Source organism: Corvus brachyrhynchos, unplaced genomic scaffold (assembly GCF_000691975.1).
Source record: "Corvus brachyrhynchos isolate BGI_N302 unplaced genomic scaffold, ASM69197v1 scaffold29, whole genome shotgun sequence".
NCBI classification, from domain to species: domain Eukaryota; kingdom Metazoa; phylum Chordata; class Aves; order Passeriformes; family Corvidae; genus Corvus; species Corvus brachyrhynchos.
The window spans coordinates 2,566,865-2,591,709 of NW_008240033.1; the positions used below are offsets into that span (position 1 = coordinate 2,566,865).

At 36.3% G+C, this 24,845-nt stretch overlaps 1 protein-coding gene across 1 annotated transcript in view; it reads right to left on the reverse strand.

The window, feature by feature from the left end:
* Nucleotides 1-24,844, reverse strand: part of KCND2 (potassium voltage-gated channel subfamily D member 2) — a gene marked incomplete at its 5' end in the record, with an annotated part of 265,694 nt that extends 240,850 nt beyond the window's left edge. Inside the window, one exon of the mRNA XM_017743745.1 lies at nucleotides 23,904-24,844. Within this exon, the coding sequence (XP_017599234.1) occupies nucleotides 23,904-24,844 (941 nt within the window). The remainder of the gene's footprint in view (nucleotides 1-23,903) is intronic.
* Between the last annotated feature and the right edge of the window lies 1 nt (nucleotide 24,845).

Below are 24,845 nucleotides of genomic sequence, written 5' to 3' on the forward strand. Positions count from 1 at the left end.
TTTTTCCCTGATGAACCTCAACCATGATGAGAGACTCCTGGAAAGCAAATTCTTTTCAGGACTATTCACTGATTAGAAACCAATTGAAAATGGGAACTTCATTAATGCATAGCACCAAAGCAAAACAGCTCTTCATGTCTTCCCAAGACTAAACATATACTCACACCAAAGCAACAGAAACTTGACCCACAGTGGACAAGGGCACCACCTGCTGACACCTGCCCTTCTGCTGACTTGCCCTACTGCCCTGCACTGAGTCTGATCTCCTCCTCCATTCATGGGAAGATAATCAGTAATTTTCAAAATCCCTTTGGATATTCCATGTTCTCATAACAAATGCTTCTTCAGGTACCTCAACTTTCAGCTACACTTTTGGGTCTTGGATTCTTGTTCTGAAATTACTCCGTTCTTTTTCCTCCACAGTACACCATCTGGCAAGGGTTTTCTCTCCAGTTTTCCAGAACTGATTTTTCATGACCAGCTTCATTATGATTTTACACAGAATTCCAGAAAGCAATAATCCGGATATAAAAGGAGGAAGCCATTGTGAAAAAAAGCATTTCTGGAAATGCATGTTTTAGACTACAAAATTCAGAAGGACAACGTTAAAGAGAAATGTAGATCATAAAATACTCCTTTGTCAAGCATTTTCAAGATTTTTTTTTTTTCACAAATTTTGCCCAAATCTGATAATTGCTGTGGCTGAAGATTGGACTGTGATGCAATTTATACTTCTAAGGATATTTATTTTTTCCCTCTTGTCTAACGTCTGTTTCTTGTAAAGATGCTTTATTGAGACAACAGGATCCTTAATGGCTTTTGAATCAGCCACTAATTTACTTACCATTTGCCTAAAGGACACAGCTTTAACTGTAGTTATTTTTCTGTCATTAATAGCCGATTTAATTTATATTCTAAATGCTCTAAAGTTATTTTGTGAAAGTGTTATCTTTAGTTTTAAACAATGGAAAATATTTTGATTAATTTTATGATTACTAGAACAAATTGGCATGAAAGTAGGTTAAAAAATCATGAAATGCCTTTGATCAAGAAAACTTCTGGGCTCCCTGCCAATTTCAAAAGAAAAGAGATGTTCAAGGTAACGATATTGGTGTTTAGCTAGTGTCTCAGTCAGAATCTGGAAACAGAGACCCTTATACTTTGAGTCCTTACATATGCAAGAAGCCTTACTGAAATTAAGTGGGGAAAAATAAAGCACTCAAAAAAAGTTTCTGTAGCAGACAAAAGTTAGATGCAGATAGACAAAAATGAGCAGCAGCACTTTTCAAGATTAGAATACTCTTGTACATCTAGATGTATATATAAGCTATAATGCCAAAATATATAGTACAATCTCACAGAACTCTTGTAGCATGCGTAAAGAAGAAAAATTCAAATAGGCACTAAATTAGCTTTGAGACATCTCAAACATGGGTTGTTTGTTTCTTTGGGGTTTTCCAATTCTTGTTTTTTGTTAAGAAAGAGCCAGGGAAATAATAATGTAGTCTTCTGAAAATACTTGCATGAGGAACCGCAAACTTTTCTGGAAAAAAATTGCAAGAGTTTTAGTTGTTTGGAAGGAATAAGCATCTATTATGGGTAGGAAGATATGTCACCACTTGGGAACATAAACTGAGAACACCCTTTATCTAAAGATCCTGTGAATCCTTGCAATCTATGCTCTCCTCCCATCAGAGAAGAGGGTGTTAGGCTCTTCTGACAGAACAATTCTGCACTAGAAAGGGAAGGAGGAAGACTTTTTAATTAGGGCCCTTTTCTATTAAATATTTATGCAATTGGAAAAAGTTGCAGTAGGCAAAAAAGGGCACTCACAAGGATATATTTCCTGATAATCAGATCTTTTCCTGGGACTGGAAACAGAACAGAATGATCCCACCAGTCAGCTGAACAGCCTAATAACAATATTAGACACTTTTTTCCTCAAGTTGTGTTCTATACATAACTGAGAAAATATTAAAGCAACAGGTTTTTTTATTGACTTTCAATTGACTTCCTCTGCCTGTAACTACCATCTCAGCAAAAAAAAAAAAAAAGGCAAAATACATATTAAAATACATCTAATACTTGATATGATTAATGAATATCTACTACTCTTGATGAACAGAACTGTTTTATGGCATTTCAATGCATATCCAGTATTATTATCAAAAAAAATTGACCTAGAATTTACCAAACTATGTTAAGTGCATTCTTTCTGAAACATAAAATTATTTGCCAGAATAGATTGTAATATTATTAAACATGGAAAGTAATGAATGCAAAATTATTCTACCACAAGCCACTTGTCGTAAAATATGACAGTGATCCAATCTATTACCTCTCTTGCTTGAAGCTCCAGGCAAGGGTCTCCATTTATTATCCTTGATTGTCCATGTGTATCTGCTTAGATGAATGGATCAGTGATAGAAATAATCTGTTAAAGGCTCTGTGTCTCAGAAGCCTCCCAAAGAGTTGAAAAAAGACAGTTACAATGACATATAGTATCAAAATTAGACCCCCAAGTTCAGAAGAACCAGTAATTTGGGGATATTTTTCTCTGATGGATGATCCAAAATGTGCAAAGAAGGAAAGGTTAGTTGTAAGACTAGTCCCCATGAAGCTGCTAGAAGAAATGGACAGATATGATCACAACATGAGTGTCATCTGCTTTACTTCAAGATCGAGTATTCTGTAGTTTCCTAAAATTTATGAGAAAGACTGACCCTAACTTATTTTTGCAGAACTCAATGATATTTTACCCAGTGCTTTCTCAGTTACTTGAACTGTTGTAGATGAAACTTTACTTTTTCCAAGTCACCACTTCACTGCTCAATGAAAAATGAACACTTCATTTTCTTAAGTCATTATGGCACTGCTGGCCCTGAAGAGAAATTTTAAGTTAGAATAATAATCACCACATAATAGAATAGTTGACAGAAATTGTTTCTAACCTTAAATTTTTATATACACATCACTTGAGTTGCAATAGAATTGCTTCTCTATTTCCTACTTCCTACTACTTCCTACTTCAAATGAATTAAAATTGTATTTTGCTGGCAGTGCAAAAGCTGAGCATGACAGATCAGGCCTCACTCTATTTTCACATTACTACAAACTAGGATATGCTTGTGAAAAAATAGATTTACACTGCTATAAAATTATGTAAGTGGGATAAGCAAGCAAAAATAACAAGCCTCGGCACCCCTTCTGAAAATGCTTGGAACTCCTCCAATAAAAAGGTCATGTTTCAGGAGATGAGCTTAGTCTTTAGATGAGGTGGTAATGGACACTATAAAACCAAACACTCATGGCTGGCATAGTGGCTGATATCCACACATCTGTGACCTCTACATTTGCCTGCTGCAACAGTGTCTAAACTACCAACCCAGAAGAAACTCTTATTGCTCCAGGAAAAATAACTCATTCAAATTGTAGAAGGATGTTTATGATATAAGTGGTTGGGTACCATGAAGATGGACAGGATATAGGAACCTAAATAAAACTTGCTGCATCATTGTGGAGCTCTGTCTTCTATAACTAGCTTCATGCTAAAGGAAGAGGCAAACCTAAGGTGAAGAATTGTGGGGTCATGATACTCAGAAATGTTCCCAAGACTAACCAATGAGATTGCTACTTCTTTAGTCACCACAGTCTCTGAGGAAATTCTCAATATACTGCATGATAAATCTCTTAGTTAAAAGAACAGCAATGAAGACAGAAGAGGACAGTGCTGCCTCAATCTGGATCTCAGTGCTATGTCTGCACTTCAGAATAAAACACATTTTCCTCTCTTTAATTCAGATGCACACACACACACACACACAGAGAGAGACAGAGGGGGAAAAAAAGGTAGCTGTTATTTTAATCAAGAGTGCAAAGTACTGAGAAGCCACAGTGGACCTTGCGTGTAAGTCTGTGCGCAGTATCAGGAGAAGACTACCACAGAGAAAAAAATATGCAAAGAGTGAATGTCAGAAATGTTCATATTTTGTGGAACAGATATTTCACACTGGAAATTTAGAAATAGAGAAAGACGATCTCTATTTAAAAAAAAAAAAAAAGGAAAAATACCTGAAGGAAATAAAAAAAGAATGACAAAAGAGGAGGAGGAGGAAGATTTATTCTTTAGTAACTTCTGTATGTTACTGCAAAATAGCAAAACTGAGATAGTGTTTATGATTTAAGACACCCACTTGTCAGTAGCTAGCACACTAAATTGGTAATTGTTCACAAAACCAGCTAAAACATATCTATTGGTTTTACATGTACGGGTAAAGGAGAACTGGCACCATAAAATTCTAAACCCCACAAGTTTTTAGCTTCTCTGTCACATCTCAGTGCATTTAATATCCTTCTGTCATATTATTTATGACTTCACAAAGAAACCAGTTATTTCCCATTATCTCTTCAATAAATAAGTAAAGCAGAGCATGCTGCAGCGCTACAATTCATTAATGAGATGCCTACAAAATCGTCACGGTGTCTGGTCTCAGAAGCTTGCACAGCATCTAACTATTAGAGTTCACCTCACCCCTGAAGAGTAATTGCATTTTTTACACATTGATATGTTCCAACCTGATGGCTGAGACACACATTTTAAAGTGGATTCCATAAAGTAAGTAAACCTTTCCATGACACATTTAACATTTAAAAAACCAAAAATTCTACAAGTGTTTTCAGTTTTCATTAACATTTCCACCAGTCCATCGTAAGAGCATTGCCTTCTTTTCTTATAAGAAAAGCAGGTCACAACTTTTACCTTGGATTTCATGTGGGTAAAATCTGACACTCCAGCTCCCACTGGAAAGAACTAATGATGTAGGAATATTATATTATATACCATAAGACATAACTAAGATCCTGATCTAAAACCTGCTGAAGAAAACTAAGCCTTCCCATTAGCTCCTCTGGGCTTTGCCTTCAACCCCAAATGCCGGTAGAAATCATTAACTTTTTCACCCATTTATCTATATTGCTGCTTTATAAAAAAAATGCACAGGTAAAAATTGTTCCTCTTTTTTATTAGATCAATAAGACTCACAAATTAAAGAAACTATCATGAAATAACTTCTACATTTAAAAAGACAAAATATTTACCAATATTTTTCAAATACAGCAAGTACAGAGTTTCCTGTAGTTTCTACTGGCCTTTTTTATCATAAGACATAGTGTTCATAATGCGTATTTCTTTAGTTTTATTCATTGTAGGTTCTCTCATTTCATTTTGCTAGTTTGTAGTACGGTTTCATAATATTCCTGTACATCCTTTTCTTCTAGCAACATTTTATATATTTGAACAAAAATTCCAGTTATGTTTTCCACTGTTTATTTAATGTACTATTAAGGACAGAAGATTTAAATGCTGTGAGTTTTTTATGGTTTTCCTCTTTTATTCATTTAGTAGAAAAATATTTATCTGATACTCTTTAAAGACATGTACAGAGGCTACTGTAATATAATCATAATGCCTCAAGAGAACATGTTTTTTTTCTGAGGTGACCTGTTCAATGTATTCTGAGTCCTTCCTCCTGAGCAATTTGCTTCCACTCTCTTTGAGTGGACAATGCCATTAAGGAAAAGCACCTTGGGGAAAGAAACTTGAAAATGGAATGAGGAACAGTTAAATTGCATGATATCATTAAAGAGAGCAGCACCCCCAAAACTGAAGCGGGGTATAAAAAGGAATAAAGAAAAATAATTCTTGGCTCTGACATCATAACAATTTCATTTTGCTCTCCTGGAATGGGATTCAAGTAGAAAGTGAAGACACTTTTGTTTTAGGTGTGTAGATTTTTGTATGTGAGTTAGTATTGAAGCTCCCATTGCAGTCATTAAGTCTAGAGAGTGATTTACCTCACCTGAAACTAGACACATATATTTGAGCATCTCACCTGGGCTAAGACACTGGGCTTAGACACTCCTAAATTCAGCTGGTTTTTTTCTTTAAGTATGTGACTCAAGAGAAACAGAGAAAAATCAGCGTTATTTACATATAAGGAAAAAGAAATTTCTCAGGCAGAAAAGGAAATCAGACATAAGATGATTGGTAAAATTTCTGGAAAACTAAATGTCATCAAAAAAACTTTTTTAGTCAACAACCAGTCAATAAGGATAAAGATACATGTTTATCCACAAAACTCACTTACACATGCTATGTGATTACTGTTTAATAAGCCATTTCCTTCGAGGAAACAGTTGTGAATATGCATAAAGTCATTCATGCACTGCATTCATGCCAACAAAGCTGCAATGTTCTCTGAAATGGAATAAAACCCATGAATAAAATCTAGTCTCTCTCAGTCATTACGGGATTTTCAGAGTATTGGCATTCATGTCTTACATCAGAAAAAAATTAACTGCAAGTTTATTTGTTTTTCATTAAAAAAATTATTTGGCTAATGGTTATCATGTATTGGAGGAATCTAAGGAAGTGTGATGATCACTAGGAGTGATGGATTTTAATGTGGAAAGGCAAGCAAGCACACAAGTCCATATAATAACCATTGTGCTGTTGATAAGTCTTAGCCAGTCATTCATTTTAACTGATTGTTTCACAGATTCTCGTTAGGGAAATGAGGTTTTCTTCTTTATGCCCATTTTATATACATCATCAAAGAATCATCTATGTTAGAAAAGACCACTAAGATCATTGAGACGAACTGTCAACCCAGCACTTGTCTGTTCACCACTAAACCAGGTCCCCATGTATCACATTTACAAGTCTTTACCAACTCAGGGATGGTGACTCAACCACTTCCCTGGGCAGTCCATTCCAATGCTTGAGCCCCCACAGTAAATAATTTTTTTTCTAACATCCAATCTAAACCTCCCCTGGAACAACTTGAGGGTGTTTGCTCCTATTGTTTGTTACTTAGGATAAGAGACCAACCCCCACCTGGCTGCAACTTCCATTTAGGTAGTTGCAGAGAGTGATAAGGTCTCCCCTGAGGCTCCTTTTCCCCATGCTAAAGAACCCCAGCTCCCTCAGCCTATCCTCACTGGACTCACTCTCCAGACCCTTCACCAGCTCTGTTGCCCTTCTCTGGACACTCTCTCCAGCCCCTCAATGTCTTTCTTGTAGTGAGGGGCCCAGAACTGGAACCAGTGCTGCCTTACTAGTCTAGTGCTGAGTACAGTATATGACCTTATCCTAATATAATTAGCAGGACAATCCCAAAATATAGGCAGAACTATCCATTCAAATGTCCTTTATGCCAGAAGAATAATGAGAAGATGTAATATATGGCACATTTTTCACTCACTATTTCAGTAAACAGATCAACCAAGAGATAAAACCTTTATTGCTCTAAATAGCACTGTTATACCAGTCCAAAATTAGATACATCAGGCTCTGTCTGTCATGTTCTCTGATGATATTAGTGCATGATATACTTTCAAGGTTGCCTGAAAGTTTCTGTGAGTTAGCAAGACTTTTGATAAGCTAATGAAAAAAAAAGCCAACTTGTTCCCCTTTTAGCTGTAAGAAACTCTGAGCAAATTCTCTACTCCAGTGTTGATTATGACCATTTCTGTGAAATATTCAAGGAGGGATCTCATGCATGGTCAATATCCATGTTAGCAGAGGAGATGCTGTAGCATTTGCTTCCCATTAAGATTTCCCTCGTGACAAAAAGCAGATATACCTGCTACATCAGCAGTTGGAATGTACTATCTTACTGTTTTCCTGTTGATGAAACTATGATTCAAATACATATAATTAAACTCTATCATTTATTTTTCTCACCCTGTGTCTGCATAAGGTAGTGAGAGCAATACATGTGTTGGAGGAATGCCTGTTAACACCGCCATGGATTTGGGATTAAATCCTTAGGGTTTGAGATAATGCAAGAAAGTAATTGTTGTCCTGGTCAATATCTTGCTAGAGGTTTTTTATAAAAAAGCTTGATGTAAAGCCCTCTCAGGTCAAACCAAAGACTTTACTTGATTTCCATGGGCTTTGGATCAAGCGAATAGCACTAAATCCTTCAAGGCATTCAGGGACTCACAGATGCTGCAGCATTTTTGCACCTTACATTGAAATTTTTGTTAAGTTTTAGTGTTCCGCAGCTGACAAAAGCTCTCATCATCTTGTAGATTATGACATTTGATTATACAAATAGCTGAAGAAAGTAAGAGTAGTAAGAACTATTTGTGAGTTTAAAGTATCTGTTTTCCTGTTTGCACAGTATACAAGCTCTATGATATTCTTGGAGACTCTGAACCTTTGGTACTTAAGAATAGCTATAATGTATCCAATGTCCACAATTCTTTAAAAAGTATTTAGGAAAAAAAGCATCTCCTTAATCTAAGCTTGATCCAAAACACAGCTAAGTTATTTCCATTAACTGAGAACATGACAGGAGGAGGTGAAGGAGATGAATTAGTGTAAAACTAAGGCCCTGTTCACGGCTAGAAGTAAATGACATGGGTAGGACATAAGCAAAGGCGAGAACACAGTGGTACTACACCTGTTACACCTTCAGCCATCTGCAACTTCTTTCCAAGGCAGAAGTTGCATCTTTTTTATTTGATGTGGATATCTTGCCATTAAGTTTTCTAATTGCTTTTTCAGTCAAAAAAAGAATGAGCCAGCAAAGTCTGGTTTGTAGCCTTTCGCCATTAGATGAAATTTTTCTTTCATAGCATTGTTTCTAAAAGTATTCTCCATTCCACACATGGATGAAAAATCAAAATTGCTTTGAACTGAAGTCCCAAAAGCAATTAAAATAAAACAAGTCAAATGTGTAATTTTAGGGTTTTGTTCTACATTTCTAAAAGAAAATGAATAAAAAATAAGTGGGTTTCATTGATGTATTTTTGGAAACAAGAAATTCATAAATTATATTTTTCAACTACATTTTACTTTCATCAAAATCTCACATAAGAAAAAAGTTCAAAGATTCCTGAAGAGATTTTCTAATACCTTACATTGTAAGAGCTCTTGATGTTTCACTGTGAAATTTTTAGAAGAAATGTGAGGTTTCTTTTGGAAAAAGTTCTAGATATTTATTTGAACATATTCAACTTATTCTGATACTATCTTAGAACCATAGAATGTTATGGGTTGCAAGGGACTTTAAAGACCATCTAAATCCAACCCCCTGACCTTGGGCAGGGGCATCTTCCACTAGACCAGCCTGCTCAGAGCCCCATCCAACTTGGCCTTGAACACTTCCAGGGATCGGGCATCCACAACCTCTTTGGGCTACCTGTTCCCATGCCTCACTGTCCTCCCAGTAAAGAATTTTTCCCTACCATCTAATCTAAATATCTCCTCTTTTAGTCTAAAACCATTGCTCCTTGTCCTATCACTATCTGTCTGTGTAAAAATTCACTCTCCTTCATTTTTGTAAGGTCCTTTAGATACTGGAAGGCCACAAAAAGGTTTCCCTGGAGCCTTGCGTTCTCCAAGCTGAACAACACCAACTCTCCCTGCCCTGTCTTCATAGGGGAGGTTCTCCATCCCTCTGATCATCTTTGTGACCCTCCTCTGGACCCTCTCCAACAGGTCCATGTCTTTCTTGTGCTGAAGATGCCACAGCTGGATGCAGCACTCCAGGTGGGCTCTCACGAGGGCAGAGTAAATGGGCAGAATCCCCTCCCTCGCCCTTCTGGCCATGCTGCTTTTGATGCAGCCCAGGATGCAGCTGGCTTTCCAGGCTGTGAGTGCACAGTGCTGGCTCATGTTCAGCTTTTCATCCATGAGAACCCCGCAAGTCCACCCTTCAAGTCCATGTGTGGACCACTCTGGAGATAAGAGTGTTGTATGGGACCATGTCAAATGCCTTAGAGAAGTCTAGGTAGATGACATTGGTCTGTCTTCCCTCGCTGACTGTAGCAGTCACTCCATCATAGAGGGCCACCAGATTGTTCAGGCACAATTTGCCTGAAGAAAGCCATGCTGGCTGTCTCGAAACACCTCCTTGTGGTATGTGCCTTAAAATTACTTCCATGAGGATCTGCTCCACGATCTTCCCAGGCACAGAGGTAAAGCTCACTAGTGTGTGGTTCCCCAGATCCTCCTTCCTTTCCTTTTTGAAAACAGGAGTGACATTTCCCTTCATCTGACTCCGAAAGTTCTTGGTTTTTTATAATCCTCTGATCAAAATCCGTAACCAGAATCACTAAGTTACCAATTTTTATCTTACAGTAAGGAAATCTTGTGAACAGGTGTATTTTTCTTTACCTCACACCACGAACCCATTGTAGTGAACCTGACTGAATTCTCCAGTACACTGGAGAGTTAGTGATAGACGTAACAGTGAAAATGAGCAGGTATAACAGACCATGCTGAATGTCCACCCCAGCCTTCAGGCTGTGCTCTGTTGCACAAACACATTGTCTGCAGGATAAACCTGACCAGATCACTGTAAGAGAGGAGCCAGCAGGCAACTCAGTACTGGTGATTATGCCACTTTGCATCTAAAAGTGCAAGCAAGAAGTTCTCATGAAAACATCCTTTATTAATAGAGTTGTTATATTGCAAAAAAAAAAAAAAAAAAAAAAAAAAAATTATGCAATACCACAAAGGACCAAAAGAAGGATCTCTGCATGCACAGGATCTGTGCAGCATGCTGAGGGAAAATTACCCAGAACCCATCCAATGCTACGCAAATGCATGGTTTCCCAGCATCTGAAGGGGAATAAGATTTACTAGATAACAATACTCCTCTTTACTCTATGTTATCAAAACATCTATTTTATTAAGTCATTTGGTTTTGTGTCTTTCTTGTCAAGACTCAGAAAGAATGCTGCACCTTCACTCTCTCACCTCACATCCCACCACACCACCCTGGTGCAGAACACTAGCCACTCTCAGGCTGCTCTCTTGAAGGACTAACAACTCAGTTTTTAACACTGTCTTCATCTATTTCTCTCTAGCAAACTAGTTAGGTAAATAATTTCTTTGCATACCAGCTTCATAGGTCCCCATTCTCAATTTGTTTCTAAAGGCAGTGAAAAAGGGGTTGGCATATTAAAAATATAACTTCAAATCTCAGAAGCATGTAAAAAACTTGTCTTCATGCCAGGATTTTTTCCAAGGACAACTTAGAAGTAAGCAAGAAGCTTAAGAAAGAGCTTCTTTCCCATCATTATCATCACTCTTCTAGCTTTTCAAAAGCATTAGCTTGAACTGCAAATGGGAAGAGAACTATTTTTAATCAAAATTGTTGCCCCAAATTGTGAAATAACCGCTGTTTCCCCTCAAAGGAGAAGCAACCTTTCATTAGTTATGCAGGATAGCACTTTTTCTTTAAAACTTATTTGGATGTTTGTGATAAAGCTGGCCATTTGAGGGGAAGAAAAAAGAGGAAATGTTGTTTCTTCTGTAGTTCATTCATTTCTTTTCACAGACACACAGACACAAAAAGAAATTAATATGCCATTTAATGCATAAAAGAGCCAAATTTCATGAACTCTTACACTAAAAAAAGGAACATACTGAAGGAAATGTTATTTCACACTTGTATAGAACTGTACTAGCTGGCAAATTTGAGATTTGCTGTTCTGGAAAAGCAAATCATGAAAACAAACTAAAATGAGTTAAACCAAATCTTTGTTGATAACAGGATTCCATACCAAAGTACAGAATTGCCTTACCAGAGAGATTGGTATGATTTGCAGAGAAGTGAACAAAGTTCAGAAGGAAAACAAGAAAGACAAAAACTCTGAAGTAGTTTTGACCATAATACCCTGTCATGGCCTTCAAGCTTCTGTAATACTTCAGTCTGGAGGCAGTTTTAGAAAAAATGGTATTTTTTTAATTGAATTAAATATGAAAATTACTTCTGCAATGAGTAGAGTGTCCCTACTGAAATTTATTTTAGTGTGTCTCTAAAATTTTCAGTCTGCTTCACAGCTATGCATTGGCAATGCCTAACTGCAGTCTAGAGCTCTGAGACCTCCTGGCAGACATTAGAACAGCGGCACGGGGGGATACGTGGGGGGATGTGTCTGCATTGGGACACTTTAGAAATGAACAGTGGTGAAACAGCTAACAAGACCACCATGTGGCTTGGTCTTTAGGTTTCCTGTTCAGAAGAACAGAAATAGTTCACAACTCTTTGAAGGGTAATAATGGTAATCAAGCTTTCCATATCTTAATTCACAAACATTGCTATTTGAAGAATGACCTCTTTCCTGCAGAAAATTACAGTGGATACTTAAATTTTCTTTCAAATTTCTAGAGGCTTCTTCTAAATCAGCACAAACATTAAATCTCTTTTTTTTTCAAATTTAAAATTTTTGTTGTGTTGTTTGGAAAAGGACAAAAAATTGGCAAAAGCACTGAAGTGGCCTTCTGGGTTACACAAAACAAGAGTATTTTGAGTTTAAATGTAGCAGACGTTGCCTTTTTGATGAAGTGGGAATTGCTATCAAATGCCAAGCATGTACTCTGCTATGATCTTTGAAAGGAATATGTTATGGGCCTTTCACAGTTATATAACTTGGGAACAAGGAGAGTTGATCAAACTGACTACCCACGGAGGTTGGGATTTATCTCATCCATTTCCACTTGGTATTTAAAGTCTCTGCTAATTACAATAAATCTCATTTATACTCAGTGCAGAGGAATGAGCACATCCAGATGCCTGCTTCTCTTCATTACCTCCTAAGTGAGAAAAGGATGACTAGTTCAGAACTATTTAACTTTTGGAGGAGTAAGTTAAGACCTATAAATATCTTCCAGAGATAGTAAGCAACTGGCAGAGAAGCAAGTTGGAATTCCACCTCCAGATCCTTCCATAATAATTCTATTGTACAGCATGTCCTATTTGTCTCCTTTAAAATAGATTTATATCCTGATTGTCTTTAAAAACCACACACCTAAGATACAATCTCTAGATTCTATAGCTCTACCCTTCCACACAAACATAGGGACAGGGAAATGAACTATGTATAGACAACATGAAAGGTTTATTTAAGGAAACCTTTCTGCTGCATTTGGGTTTGTTTGCTTTGAAAACAAAGGAACCTCTGAGAATAGCTAGTGAGCTAGAAAACAAGTATCAGAAAGTATATTAAGGCAGAAGATACACCACTGAGAGAGACTAAAGAGATGAACCAACCTGATTTCAGCCTTTTGATATAACTATCTTTCAAAACCACTTATGTGGATATAAATCCATATTTCCATCCATTTTTCTGTCCAGTATTCCAAACCACCTACCAGTTTTCTCTGTATTTACTGAATTTGTTTGTGAAGACATAGCAAGCAGTGCATGCTAAATGTTGTGACTACATAGAGAAATAGGGAAAGCTCACATACAGTCTGGAAAGGTGTTGCAAGACCCCAAACCTCTTTCCTATTGCATGGCCAAACCCACTGTAAATCCACTCCATGGATGACTGCCTGACAGACATTGTGCTGTACTCGTGGTGTGAAGAGGGCTCAGGGCAGACAGTTGCCAGAAGGCAGTTGCATCCAAAGGGATTTGGGCAGTTCACTCCAGGCACTCTTTTACATCTTCTAGAGACCCAAAACAAAACTGGTTCCTATCTCCCCCTCCCACAACTAGGATTTTATCTTACATGTGCACTGTTGCACAAAGATGTCTATATTTTTAAATCACAGGTCATCTGTGCCAGACACGACAAGTCAGCATCATCTTCAGTCTGCAGCTGTGCCTGTCCCCAGAGGAGGAGAGAGACTGCCACAGCTCTGCCAGTGTGGCAAGAGGCTGAATCGTGCTGAAGGGCTCAGCAGCAAGACTAGCAAAATTGCTTCTCCCATGAATTATTTAATGCACTAAATTTTGAAAATTTGGGCCTTCACAGGAAAGAAACTGTAGGCTAAAGGAATGATGATGGTTGCAGCCTTTCAGCAGCTGCAATTTCTACAGTGATCTGACTGTGATGGGATGAAGGGAGAGAGGTGCCAGAAGTAGCATGTGGTCTGAGAAGTATAGCATACATATCACATATTACCTGGGGCTTATTTTGTAAGCAGATTCCTTTATAATATTTACCTCTAAAACTCAGCACCTTTTGACACAGATTAACATACTATAGGTTGATTACTTTGTTCATAAGCAAATCAGATAAAACTTGAGCTTCCCTTTCACTTGGAAAATAACTAATACTGAGCACATCAAATCATTGAGCCAGTCTGTGGATAGATTTACTCTAAACTATCTGTCAGTGGGAAAGCTTCAATTTGTACTCTTTCAAGCTTCCATCCAGATGCTAAAACGGAAAATTCCACCTAAATTCTCAAACAGTGTAGAGTTTACAATATTGAAAGTTTCTTTTTATATAAGTACATATTAAATAAACTCGAGACGGCTGCACCCATAGCTCTCGCTAGGTGTGTGAGAATAGGTGTATATACTCTGTCTAGTTCTCATGTCTCTAGTCCATGATATCCATGTCTCAACTTGGATTTCATTAACTCATGTAAACAAATGCATCAAAAAAAAAAAAAAAAACCAAAAAAAAACCACCACACCAACCAAAAAACTTAGAAAAACTGAAAATTCTCAATTCTCTAAGTGATGCAAGATACTCTGGTATTTACATTACAAAGAGTTAAAAAGAGTTGTTGCTAAAGATTTTTTGATACTGCTGTGTCTTCAATAGAAAGGCCACAATTCTTAACCTGTTTGTTGTCTATCAATAATGAAGTGATTAGATACTCTAAACCAAAAAAGTATATAGGCTCTTAACAATCAGATTTGGAAAACATGTTCAACACCTCTGCTTTTTATTCCTCTGTTGAAAGAAGGAGAGTTGGGGACCAGCATGTTGCAGCTGTAATCCACCATGTCAAAGAGCATCAATTTTGTTCCTAAGCAACTCTGCACAGTGCAGTGGTTGCTGCCCACAGCTGATAAGGATGCTCAGGGAATTGTTAAGTGGCTGCAAGTGGAAGAGATAAAAGTTTCAGAAACTGAAAGTAAGGCTACTAACAAAATAATAAAACTCCTCTTTTGGGCTATAAAAAAGGGTGATATGAATAGAAACAAAAATGAAAAGTCCAGGATCCCACTCAAATTACATGTGCTCTCATACAGAAAACTCTCTTGGTTCATCTTACTGAAAGAAGCAGTGAGTTAGGATGCAAAAGACACATTCAGACTGTAAGCTATTACACAATCCTAAATTAATTCCTTCACAACCTTACAGTCTAACTCTCAGCCATTTACAGGGAATGCCTGGATGGGCAAGCTTTCAAGTGATAACTTAAAAGACTGTTCCCTGTGTATCAGCCAAAGTATTTTGAGAATCTGCCAGTACAATTCATAGAAAAAAAAATCTTCATCTCTGGATATACATTTGAAAAAAAGTTGGGGTTTGGCCTCAAAATATTTTTTTCCAAAAAAATAATTTATCAAAGCATTATAATGTATTATCATAAAATTACACTATTATAGATACCTTTAAGGAAGTTCACAGTTACTTCTTAATCCAAGATTAATTCTCTTAATCCAAGAGATTTAAAACTGTAGTGAAACATACTTACTTTATTTTAATTTACCAAAGTACTCAGAGTAATTAAATAAAATCGTAGAAGTTTATACTGCCTTTTATACTATAAGATGTTTTAGATAAGGACACTGAGTCTTCAATAATAAAGCAGCTGAATTTATTTATACAGATACAAATTTTATAACATTTTTATATATTTGATATTACAATAGATCATATTTTTAAAAAATATACAAGTGTTCTCAATATTGGGATTTTTGCTAAATATGTTACTCTTTGATATAAAGCCTAAGTGGAAGTGGTAATAAGTAAAAAACTGAGCTAGACACCATCTGGTTAAAAATCAGCTCACAAATCACAATGCTTCCTCAAAGAGAAAGAACTGTGATACAAGATGCTTACCTCAGGAAATAATTTTTTTTTACAAAGAATCAGGAAAAAACAGGAAAATTTGACTTAAATATGCTTCATTTAGAATTAAGGTAAAAATCAACTAGCAGAGCTGTAGACTCTGCTTACAAAGCTCATATTACTGCACAAAAACAAAACCCAAAGGCAGGCAAAGTACTTCTTAAACCTCCTGCATAAGTGTACAAACAATGTTCATTAAAAAATCAAATAGACACAAAATAAGAATGTGTGCCACCATACCAGAGAAGGGGATGAATTTACAGTGGTCAAAACTGAGAATTACCTTTTACCTTTTCTTACCACACATCAACATCTTAACAAATTTACTGTGCATAAGCTAAATAAGAGACCTATTGAAACAAATAAATCCTCAGATTGCATGTTGCTTTGAAAAATGGAATCACCTACCTGACATTGTTTCATAATTTTCCACACTGTTTCTAAAAAAATTTTCATTAATAATATCTACACGTCATAGCTTCCATTTCTCACATATCTTTTCATGCTGAACTCTTGGTTTGAAAACCACAGAGACAGAAAATCAGGATCAAAAAATATATCCCTTGGATGCTTTACATTAATCTTTCATTTACCCTTCTTTTTTCACTTGAATTACTCATTCCTCTTTCCTAAGCATACCATACACACAACACTCTTATCTCCTTTCTAAAGTATTATGTAAAAATAGGACATATTCTATTTTAACAAAACCTGAAGCCTAAGAGGATCCATTTGATTCTGATAGGGGCATTTGATCCTGACTCTGGGGCATACCCAAAGTCTGAGCACAGTATTCTATACTTATCCTAGAAGTTACTCCTGTGCACATAATACTGTTTTCTAAGGTGACTGGGTACCTAGTTTCACAGCTGGCTTTCTTCAGCTGTTCTCCTTCGTGTTTCTAACACCCAAGCTTCTTCTGAGAATTCAAGTTGAGTGCCTATCTTCATCTCCAGATATAAAAATGCCTTTGAATTCTTCCTTGTAGTGTTTGGGCCCTATAAATTGATAAAACCAGGAGATCTCTGTGTCTGTGAAATTTGACTTCTCAGTTAAACCAACCAGATCAAAGAAACCAGTAACACAGATGAAACTGAAAAAACAGGGATGAAATGCAAAATACTATTCCTAAATACTTTAAATATGTAAAATTTTACTTTGTTCATACTAATAACATATTTCTAGGTTTTTCAGCAACTTCACATTTTCTGTAAGTGAAGAATCATGCTCTAATTAAGTACATTTACACAGTAGCTCCTAATGCTTTCACCTTCAAGGTGGAGATCTGCAGATAAGTAAAGAACAGTACTGCACAGTGGAATATAAGAAAGGCAACTGCTTTTCTAAATACACAAAAAATACAATTGCTTATATGACCGACATCTTTATATCTTTAATAATCAGATAGCTTGTTAGCTTTTGTCAATGCGCTTAACTGCTAGAATTTGAACTCATGGTAGTAGGAATGCTGTACTGATAACTAGGTACATTAAGATGTATCTCCTAACAATGCATAAGCTCTGTCTACGCTGCTATGAGAAAAGGAGTGCAGTCTCATTTGAATTATAATAGAGCTGAATCCTGTAAGATTTTATTCTTTTTATGCATTGATCACATGATCTTCATAGGTGTTCTTGTTTAAACCTGAGCCGTCATACACCAGATACCTGAGTAAATTTTTGTATCTAGAATTTTTCTACAAGACACTTATACCTGTTACACATCAGATGGTCTTGTCAAAGCATTATTTTTTATTTCATCTCAAACCACAGGTATTTAAGTCTATGCCATAGAAATAATGCAAATTTCATTGTGTACTTTGGGGAAAATTGATTTTTTTATCAAAACAAACCCCACATGCTTTTTATTTAACAAGAACTTTATAAAACATTACCAGAGGCACAGGAAGATCAAAATCATATACTTAATAAAAAATATTTAAGAAACAGTGGTAGAAATTAGGCTCCTAACTGTGTTAGGGGTTGAAGTCCAAGCATGGTGACTATTATTGTTCCAGGAAGTGCAGCAGAGAGCTATCATTTTAAAGCACTGTCTATAAATTCAAACACCTTTTCTCCAATGCATAATCAATTCAGAAAAAAAAAAAAAAAGTTTTCAAGACTGTGTCTTCCAGAAAAATCTGTGCTCTTACCTATTGCCCAATAAATGATAGGTACAGAAATATACAGAATCTTTCCCATCACTCTGTCAGCTCTGTTGTCAGGTAACTGATGAAACCTGGTAAGGCTGATTCTAAACATTGTTTCTGTAGTTCTAATTTATACTCCCTCTTTGGAACACTCTATAATCTTAACCCCTGATGAACCAGATTATTCTCTCGTTACCTTACCATTATGAAAATTAAAAACTTCTGCCAATGGGCTATAATGTCATAAAAATCAAGTAAAAGGACTAATTCATTAGACTTTCTTTCAAATGTCTGAAAACTTAATTGTCACTCTGAAGTTGCAAGATGTTCTCAACTTATTTTGAATAGTCACTTTATTTCTGTGGTATTTATGTTCCCCTGTTCAGAAATACAGTTTCCATTTCCAGATATTTTTTTTCATAGTAGGCACTATTTCTAATACTGTATTCATAGATTTATAAGGCTTTTATATTGCAAATTTTTCATCTTAGACAGAGGCACAATGATGTGAGTCACGTATGGATTGTCATCACTCAGTTTGAACTTCTTGGGTTTGATCACTTAAAGATTTTACTAAAATGACAGTATTCACTGATGATTACTTGAATGATAGGCCCTAATTAATAGATCAGGCACTAGTCATAATTACTCTCCAAGATGATTTGTTCTGCTGTACCAAGCATATTTCTGTGTTACATCCAGGTCCACACTAATCTAATTGTTCTTATCCTTGTCTCACAGTAACAACAAGGAAACAAAATTCCATCTGTTTCTACCAGAGGAGCAAATACATTAGATCCTGAGCAGGAAGACCTTTTTATTAAGTATCACCTTCATTCTCTTCATAACTGAACTAAGGAAATTCATGCTCAAGAAAAATGAGTATAACAAGCTAACTCCTTTTCCTCTAAGAGATTTTCAGGATTTTTTTGAAGAGGAAAGCCGGTCCCCAGTGCAACTAAATAAGAATACAATTACTCCGCTCTCTGTCAAGCAACAACAGCCCAATACAGTTTGAGTAATCTTCTTGTTACAGAATTTTTTTTTTTACTGCTATCGAAATGACCCTTAGTACAACAGATTCTCCCTGGAGTCCTTTTTGAATATCTAGTAATGTACTTTGAAGGTGATCACAACTACACTTTGTCCCTCCTCTGTTATATAGGCTAAATGTCTCTGCTGTGAAGAGAAAATAGATTGAGACATCAAACACATTTGTAAAATACAAAATCCACTAGGTTGTATATAAGCAAACAAAACCAGAAAAACTCTACTTGAAACAGGGTTGAAAATACTGAACAAAAAATGAATGAGCAATACGTATGTACAAGATACAGAAAGAACACTCTAATTTGGGAATCTTTACATTTGTAACATTAATCATAAGAATATATGCAAACTCTTAATGACATTTTTCACAAAACACATATTTTAAATTTTGTTCTCTCTTGTCAGATTTTATTAAACTCAATTTTTTAATAAAAGTTCTGAAGAGGTGGATTGTTTTAAACTAAAATGCAGAGACTATAAGGAACTAAACACACTGAAAATGGCACAGTGGTGAGAAAAGAGAAGAGAATATGTGTGGCATTTGGGAAAAAAATGATGATGTGGAAATTTTATGATGCTTATATGGAAAAATTCATCAAAAAAAAAATCAGAACAAAAAATCTGTTCTGAGGAAATTTCAGGTCAAATGAATGACAATGATGACAAACGAAAGATTTGATCTTTGATCTTTCACAAATCTTCGATTTGTGTATTTGGTCATGAAGGATGAATTAGGAATCTGGAACAAAGGAGCAGAAGAAGAAAAAATAAAGCCAGTGGTCTTATTAAAAAGTTAACCTTGTCTTCAAGAAGGGAGGAAAGGTGTCAACCAGTAGACCAACCCCAACCATGAAAACTATGGAAAGTGGTAGTTCGAATAAATAATGGAGAAATGTACCCATATATACCCATAGTGATGAAAAAAGAATGGAAAACGGACTGAAGATGGCAAAGAACATGAATGTGCAGGAAAAGGAAATCTGTTGCTCTCTTCCCTTGTTCACTCTTTGAGGCTTTCTGTTACCACATCTAGTCATCTGTTTATTATAAAGTCTTCAGAGAATTTGATATGTCTTAAGTGGGTTTCCTCAAGCATTATAGGCTATATTAACAAGTAATGAAAACAAATAGTTGCTTTATCTTTCGTGAAAGACACGCCTCCAGTTTATCCAATCAAAGCAAGCAAATGAGTAGTCTTGAGTTTAAGCTTCCCTTCATAAAGTATTGTGCTCATCTACAGAAGCATTGTGTGACTTGATAAAGCTACCCAATGTAAAGGCTATAAAAATAGAATTTTAATATAGCAGTGAGATTGCTTTAGAACTAGTCACAGAAGAGCACTACGTTCCTTATTTAAAGTATAATATCTTCATAAAACACAAACTACACTATAGATCTGACTGACTTGGGAACAAACAATATCCTTACACCATCAAAACCTTACCAGCTATTGCAGCTCATTTGCTGGCTACTGACGGGCCAGATAGAAAGTTATTAGATTGTCATGTTATAAGGTGACAGCAGAAAGTGACATAATTGTCATTATGGGTGTAGATGTTCACAAGCCCCTATGGAGGTCTGCCAGTCCCAGTTCAATAGACTTGAGTTTTTTTCTCTGCCAAGTTTCACACTAACCTGATTCTTGACCTTTATGTCCCTTCTATGCTTTCCACTGTTATCTTGAATCTCCATAAAATGTTTTGTGACCTCTTTCAATTTTATTCTCTTTACTCCTCTTGTTCCTACTTTACTTTTGCTACAATTAATCCTGATAAAACACTATTTTGAAGTTTAAAATCAGACAGTTCAGTTTCTGGAAGTGTGCATGCCGTTTTCCTAGTCATCTTTCTCTTCTCTTTCTCTCTCTGTATCTTTTTCTCATGTTCTTTCTTCCTTTCCTCCTTTCTTCCCTTCCTTTCATTTTTTTTCATCTATTTCATGTAACATTTCCATGTACATGCACTACTTGAGCTGAGCAGTCAAGAGCAGTTAATAGCTGGGATATCCTTGGAGGCAAAAATATAGTAATATTTGAAGTCACTAGCACTCTGCAGAGGAAAATGTAATCTATGTTTTTTAAAGACACTTTAATTGCTCAGCAACCATGCAGAACTGAGAAATATAGCTCTGCTTCCAAGGTAATAAGTCCCCAAATTGCAAAGGTCACTTACTCAATACCTTTGCTATCTAGAAAAATATGACAATGACACCAAGACTCAAAAACTCAATTTTATGTTAATCTATTATTCGCTATTAGCTTTCATGTATTTTTGTAGTATTTCACACAACCTGCTGTGTGTTAGTGTCATTTAAAACATAAAGACTTCATCAACCTTTGATTCTAAAAGAGAAAAGTTGTTCCCATCGAGTCCTTTTAGACACCCCTGATTCAGCTAAAACTAAAGTTAAAATGAACAGGAGCTCTGTATTAGTAAAAAGGTGATAAGCTTTAGCACATAGAAAAGGTATCAGTACTAATTACAATCAGCTTTCACTGACCCTTGATGCTTTTCCTTGCAATTTCCCTCTCCTTTTGTGTAATTATTCCATCAACTAAAAAGATTTCAAAGCTTTTATTATGCTAATTTTATTTAAATTATTCACATATATTTAACATTTAAACATAATCTTTATATAGTTATCATGATGTTATTAAAAGGACATCATCCAGCTAATGCACTGATTAAAGATTTCATAAAAATTGGTGATGTCTGTCATATTTGAACCTGCATCATACCTGAACTCCTGAGGGTGAGACTGTGGATCTCTGTTCAACCTGCTCAAAACTTTCTCTGTGCAAACTGCCTTGAAAAAGGAGTCAAACATGAGTGGGTTTTCTTTAACCCTTTTTTGTTCCACTTGGGACCAAAATAGTGTGTCGCTGTGTACTTAAAAACAGGTTCTTAGGTTCTATTCAAAGAGATATGAAATCATGTTTGAATTTCAGCAGTACTTTAGAGGACTTTACTCAGAGTAATACTTCAAAACCTGGAATTTCAGAATAATACTCGTGTTTGTGTGTGCATGTGCGTGTGTCTGGCAAAGAAACAAACAAATCATATTAACACCAGCTGTGATATCATACCTGTGTTATAATCAGTTGCAATTTGGGCATAAAACAAGAAGTTTCTGTTCAGTACCATGGACAAGTACTTTCCACATTGTGCATGACCATGGAAACAACTTACTCAGAAAGTACCTTTTGTTAACAAACAAAAACATAGACCAGCTTCTGTTCTTTATATTAAGACTATACATTCTAAATATCAGTCAGTTCTTTCTTGAAACCCTCACTGTTCTAATTAAAAACAAATGGTAAAAAATATCAGCAACAGAAAATACAGGAATGTGGAACTAGTTATCATGCCTAACTTGTTTCTTCTGTTAACTGGTCCCTTCCATTTGTCACCAGCAACAGAAGATGAAAACCAAAAAACCACCCAGGAACCTAAAAGGCAGATTAAAATCCCCAAAGCTCTTGTCACTCCCTTTTAGCATAACTTGCCCTTACAAGAAGTATGAAATATTTACTACGCACTATATTCATCTTCATTTGTTGTATCACACTGAAGATAAAAGCCTTGTATAAAAAATGGTGACATAAGACATTCCCTTTATCATTTTCAATATTTTGTATGTGCGTTTCCCAAGTAAATTACAATTGCACATAATAAATCAAGTTTTTCATAATAGTTTAATAATGCACTTTCATTTTGTTAAATTTAAAAGTTATGCATGTTTCATAAATCTCAACATTCCCAACAAGATCTGGCAAAATGCTAATAAAATGATGGGCTTTGCCTTAATGAAAGTGCAAAGTTTGTCATTTAGTATCTGTAATTATTAAATAACTAGTCAGTTTCTAATGAATCAACAAATTTTCAGTTTCAGAGATGGTACTATACAACTCAAAATTAAGAATAGGGAAAAATTGTGATCTCAAATTAGTAAACCTTCTAAATCCCTGTTGTAATTACAGACAAATGCATTTTATAACTTGGTGCACAGAATCAGCTGATACAATCAGACTTTGTTATCAGAGACTTTATAAAATAATGCTCTCATCTTCCCATTGAACTGCATTGAATTCTAATGTCAACAGTGACACTTTTTAACCCCTATTCTCTGAAAGAAATTGTATTGCCATTAGAATTATGTTTGAAGACACATGCTTGATGTGTCATATGTCTCACACTTCCTCAGATCATTTTCCAGAGTGTGTCACCAGTCAGTGTAGCTTGACACTCATCATTTAAAAGTTATAGGTCCAAGAAAATCAAAGGAAATGTGTTCAGTGTCTTAAATAAAATCAGGATTTTTTTTTTTTTAAAGACAAGGTATGATTTTCATGAAAACAAATGATGTTTGTAATAACAAACTCAATATCCAGGTCTACATCAATACATGACTTAAAACAAAATGGCAGATCCACATACTGATCAAATTAAGAGCTTGTACTTCAGTTCTCCTTATAAATATTACTACTTTAGCAACACTGTAACAGCTCCTTCCAGCAAAGACAATACTCCATTAAAAAGCCACTGATAACTCACAGATACTCATAAAACATTCCAATTTCGTTGTCCAAAACCAAACAGTTTCAAGACCTTTTTGCTTTATTTCATTGTTTGCTTTTTCAGGATTTTTGCAGTTTTTGGATTTGGGTTATTTTAATTTCAGCAATGCTGTTAGCTCTCTTAAACATGTAAAACATCTAGAAGGAAGTCACAAGTTGTATTCATAAAGTTCTGTAAGAAAAACTTAGCCTCACATTTTTTTCTATCACCATTTTTTTTGCGTATTTTCCGTTCATGCCAATACACTTGTTGAAATGTTGGCTGAACCAACCACCAGCTGCACTTACCCCAGTGTTGTCATGGTGACGATGGTGTACCAGAAGGCTGCAGGGATGCTGGTAAACTTGCTGGCTGATGAACCTTTCTCTGCATAGTACATGACTGTGGCAAAGATAATGATGGCCATAGTGAGTGAGAAGAGGAGGAAGCCTAACTCCGAGGCACAACTTTTCAGCGTATAGCCCAGGATGCGCAGACCCTGTGAGTGGCGGGAAAACTTAAAGATCCTGAAGACACGAAAGACTCTTAATGTCACAAAAGCCCCACTGACATCCTCGTTATCTGTCATCACAAGGCCAATGTAATATGGCATAATGGCCACCACATCAATGATACTCATGACACTGCGCACAAATTTGTAGCGACTAGGAGCTGCCAGCAGACGTAGAAGATATTCAACAGTGAAGATCATGACACAGGCAGTATCCAGACAGAAGAAAGCCACCGCATACCGCTCTCCACAGGGCAGCTCTTTGATGCGACCCGGGCTTACCCCACAGGGCACTGTCTCCACCACATTGGCAATAACAGAGACGGCAATGAAGAAACCAGTGACATAGTAGAAGACCAGAGCCAGGGTACTGGTGTGTGGGTTTTCAAAGGCCCTCCACATCCTCTGACGAGCTGTCATTGAGGGTAGGGAGCTCTCAGGTACGTGATCCGTATCAGCATCATCCTGCAGGCGCTCAGCATTCTCACGCCGGCGATCCTTGTACTCCTCGTAACAGCAGTCACCAATGATCTCAGGGATGATGCCAAAGAAGGCCAGCTCCTCATCATAAGCTGAGATGCATTCCTGGCGGGGATAATGAAGCTTCCCAGTACGATAGAAGTTGAGAATGTGGCGGAAAATGTCAGGATCACGGTCAAAAAAGTACTGCTGTGTCTCAGGGTGGTAGAAGAAGTCCCGCTCTGAACTGCCTAGCAGAGTGTCAGGGTAGCGCTCTAAG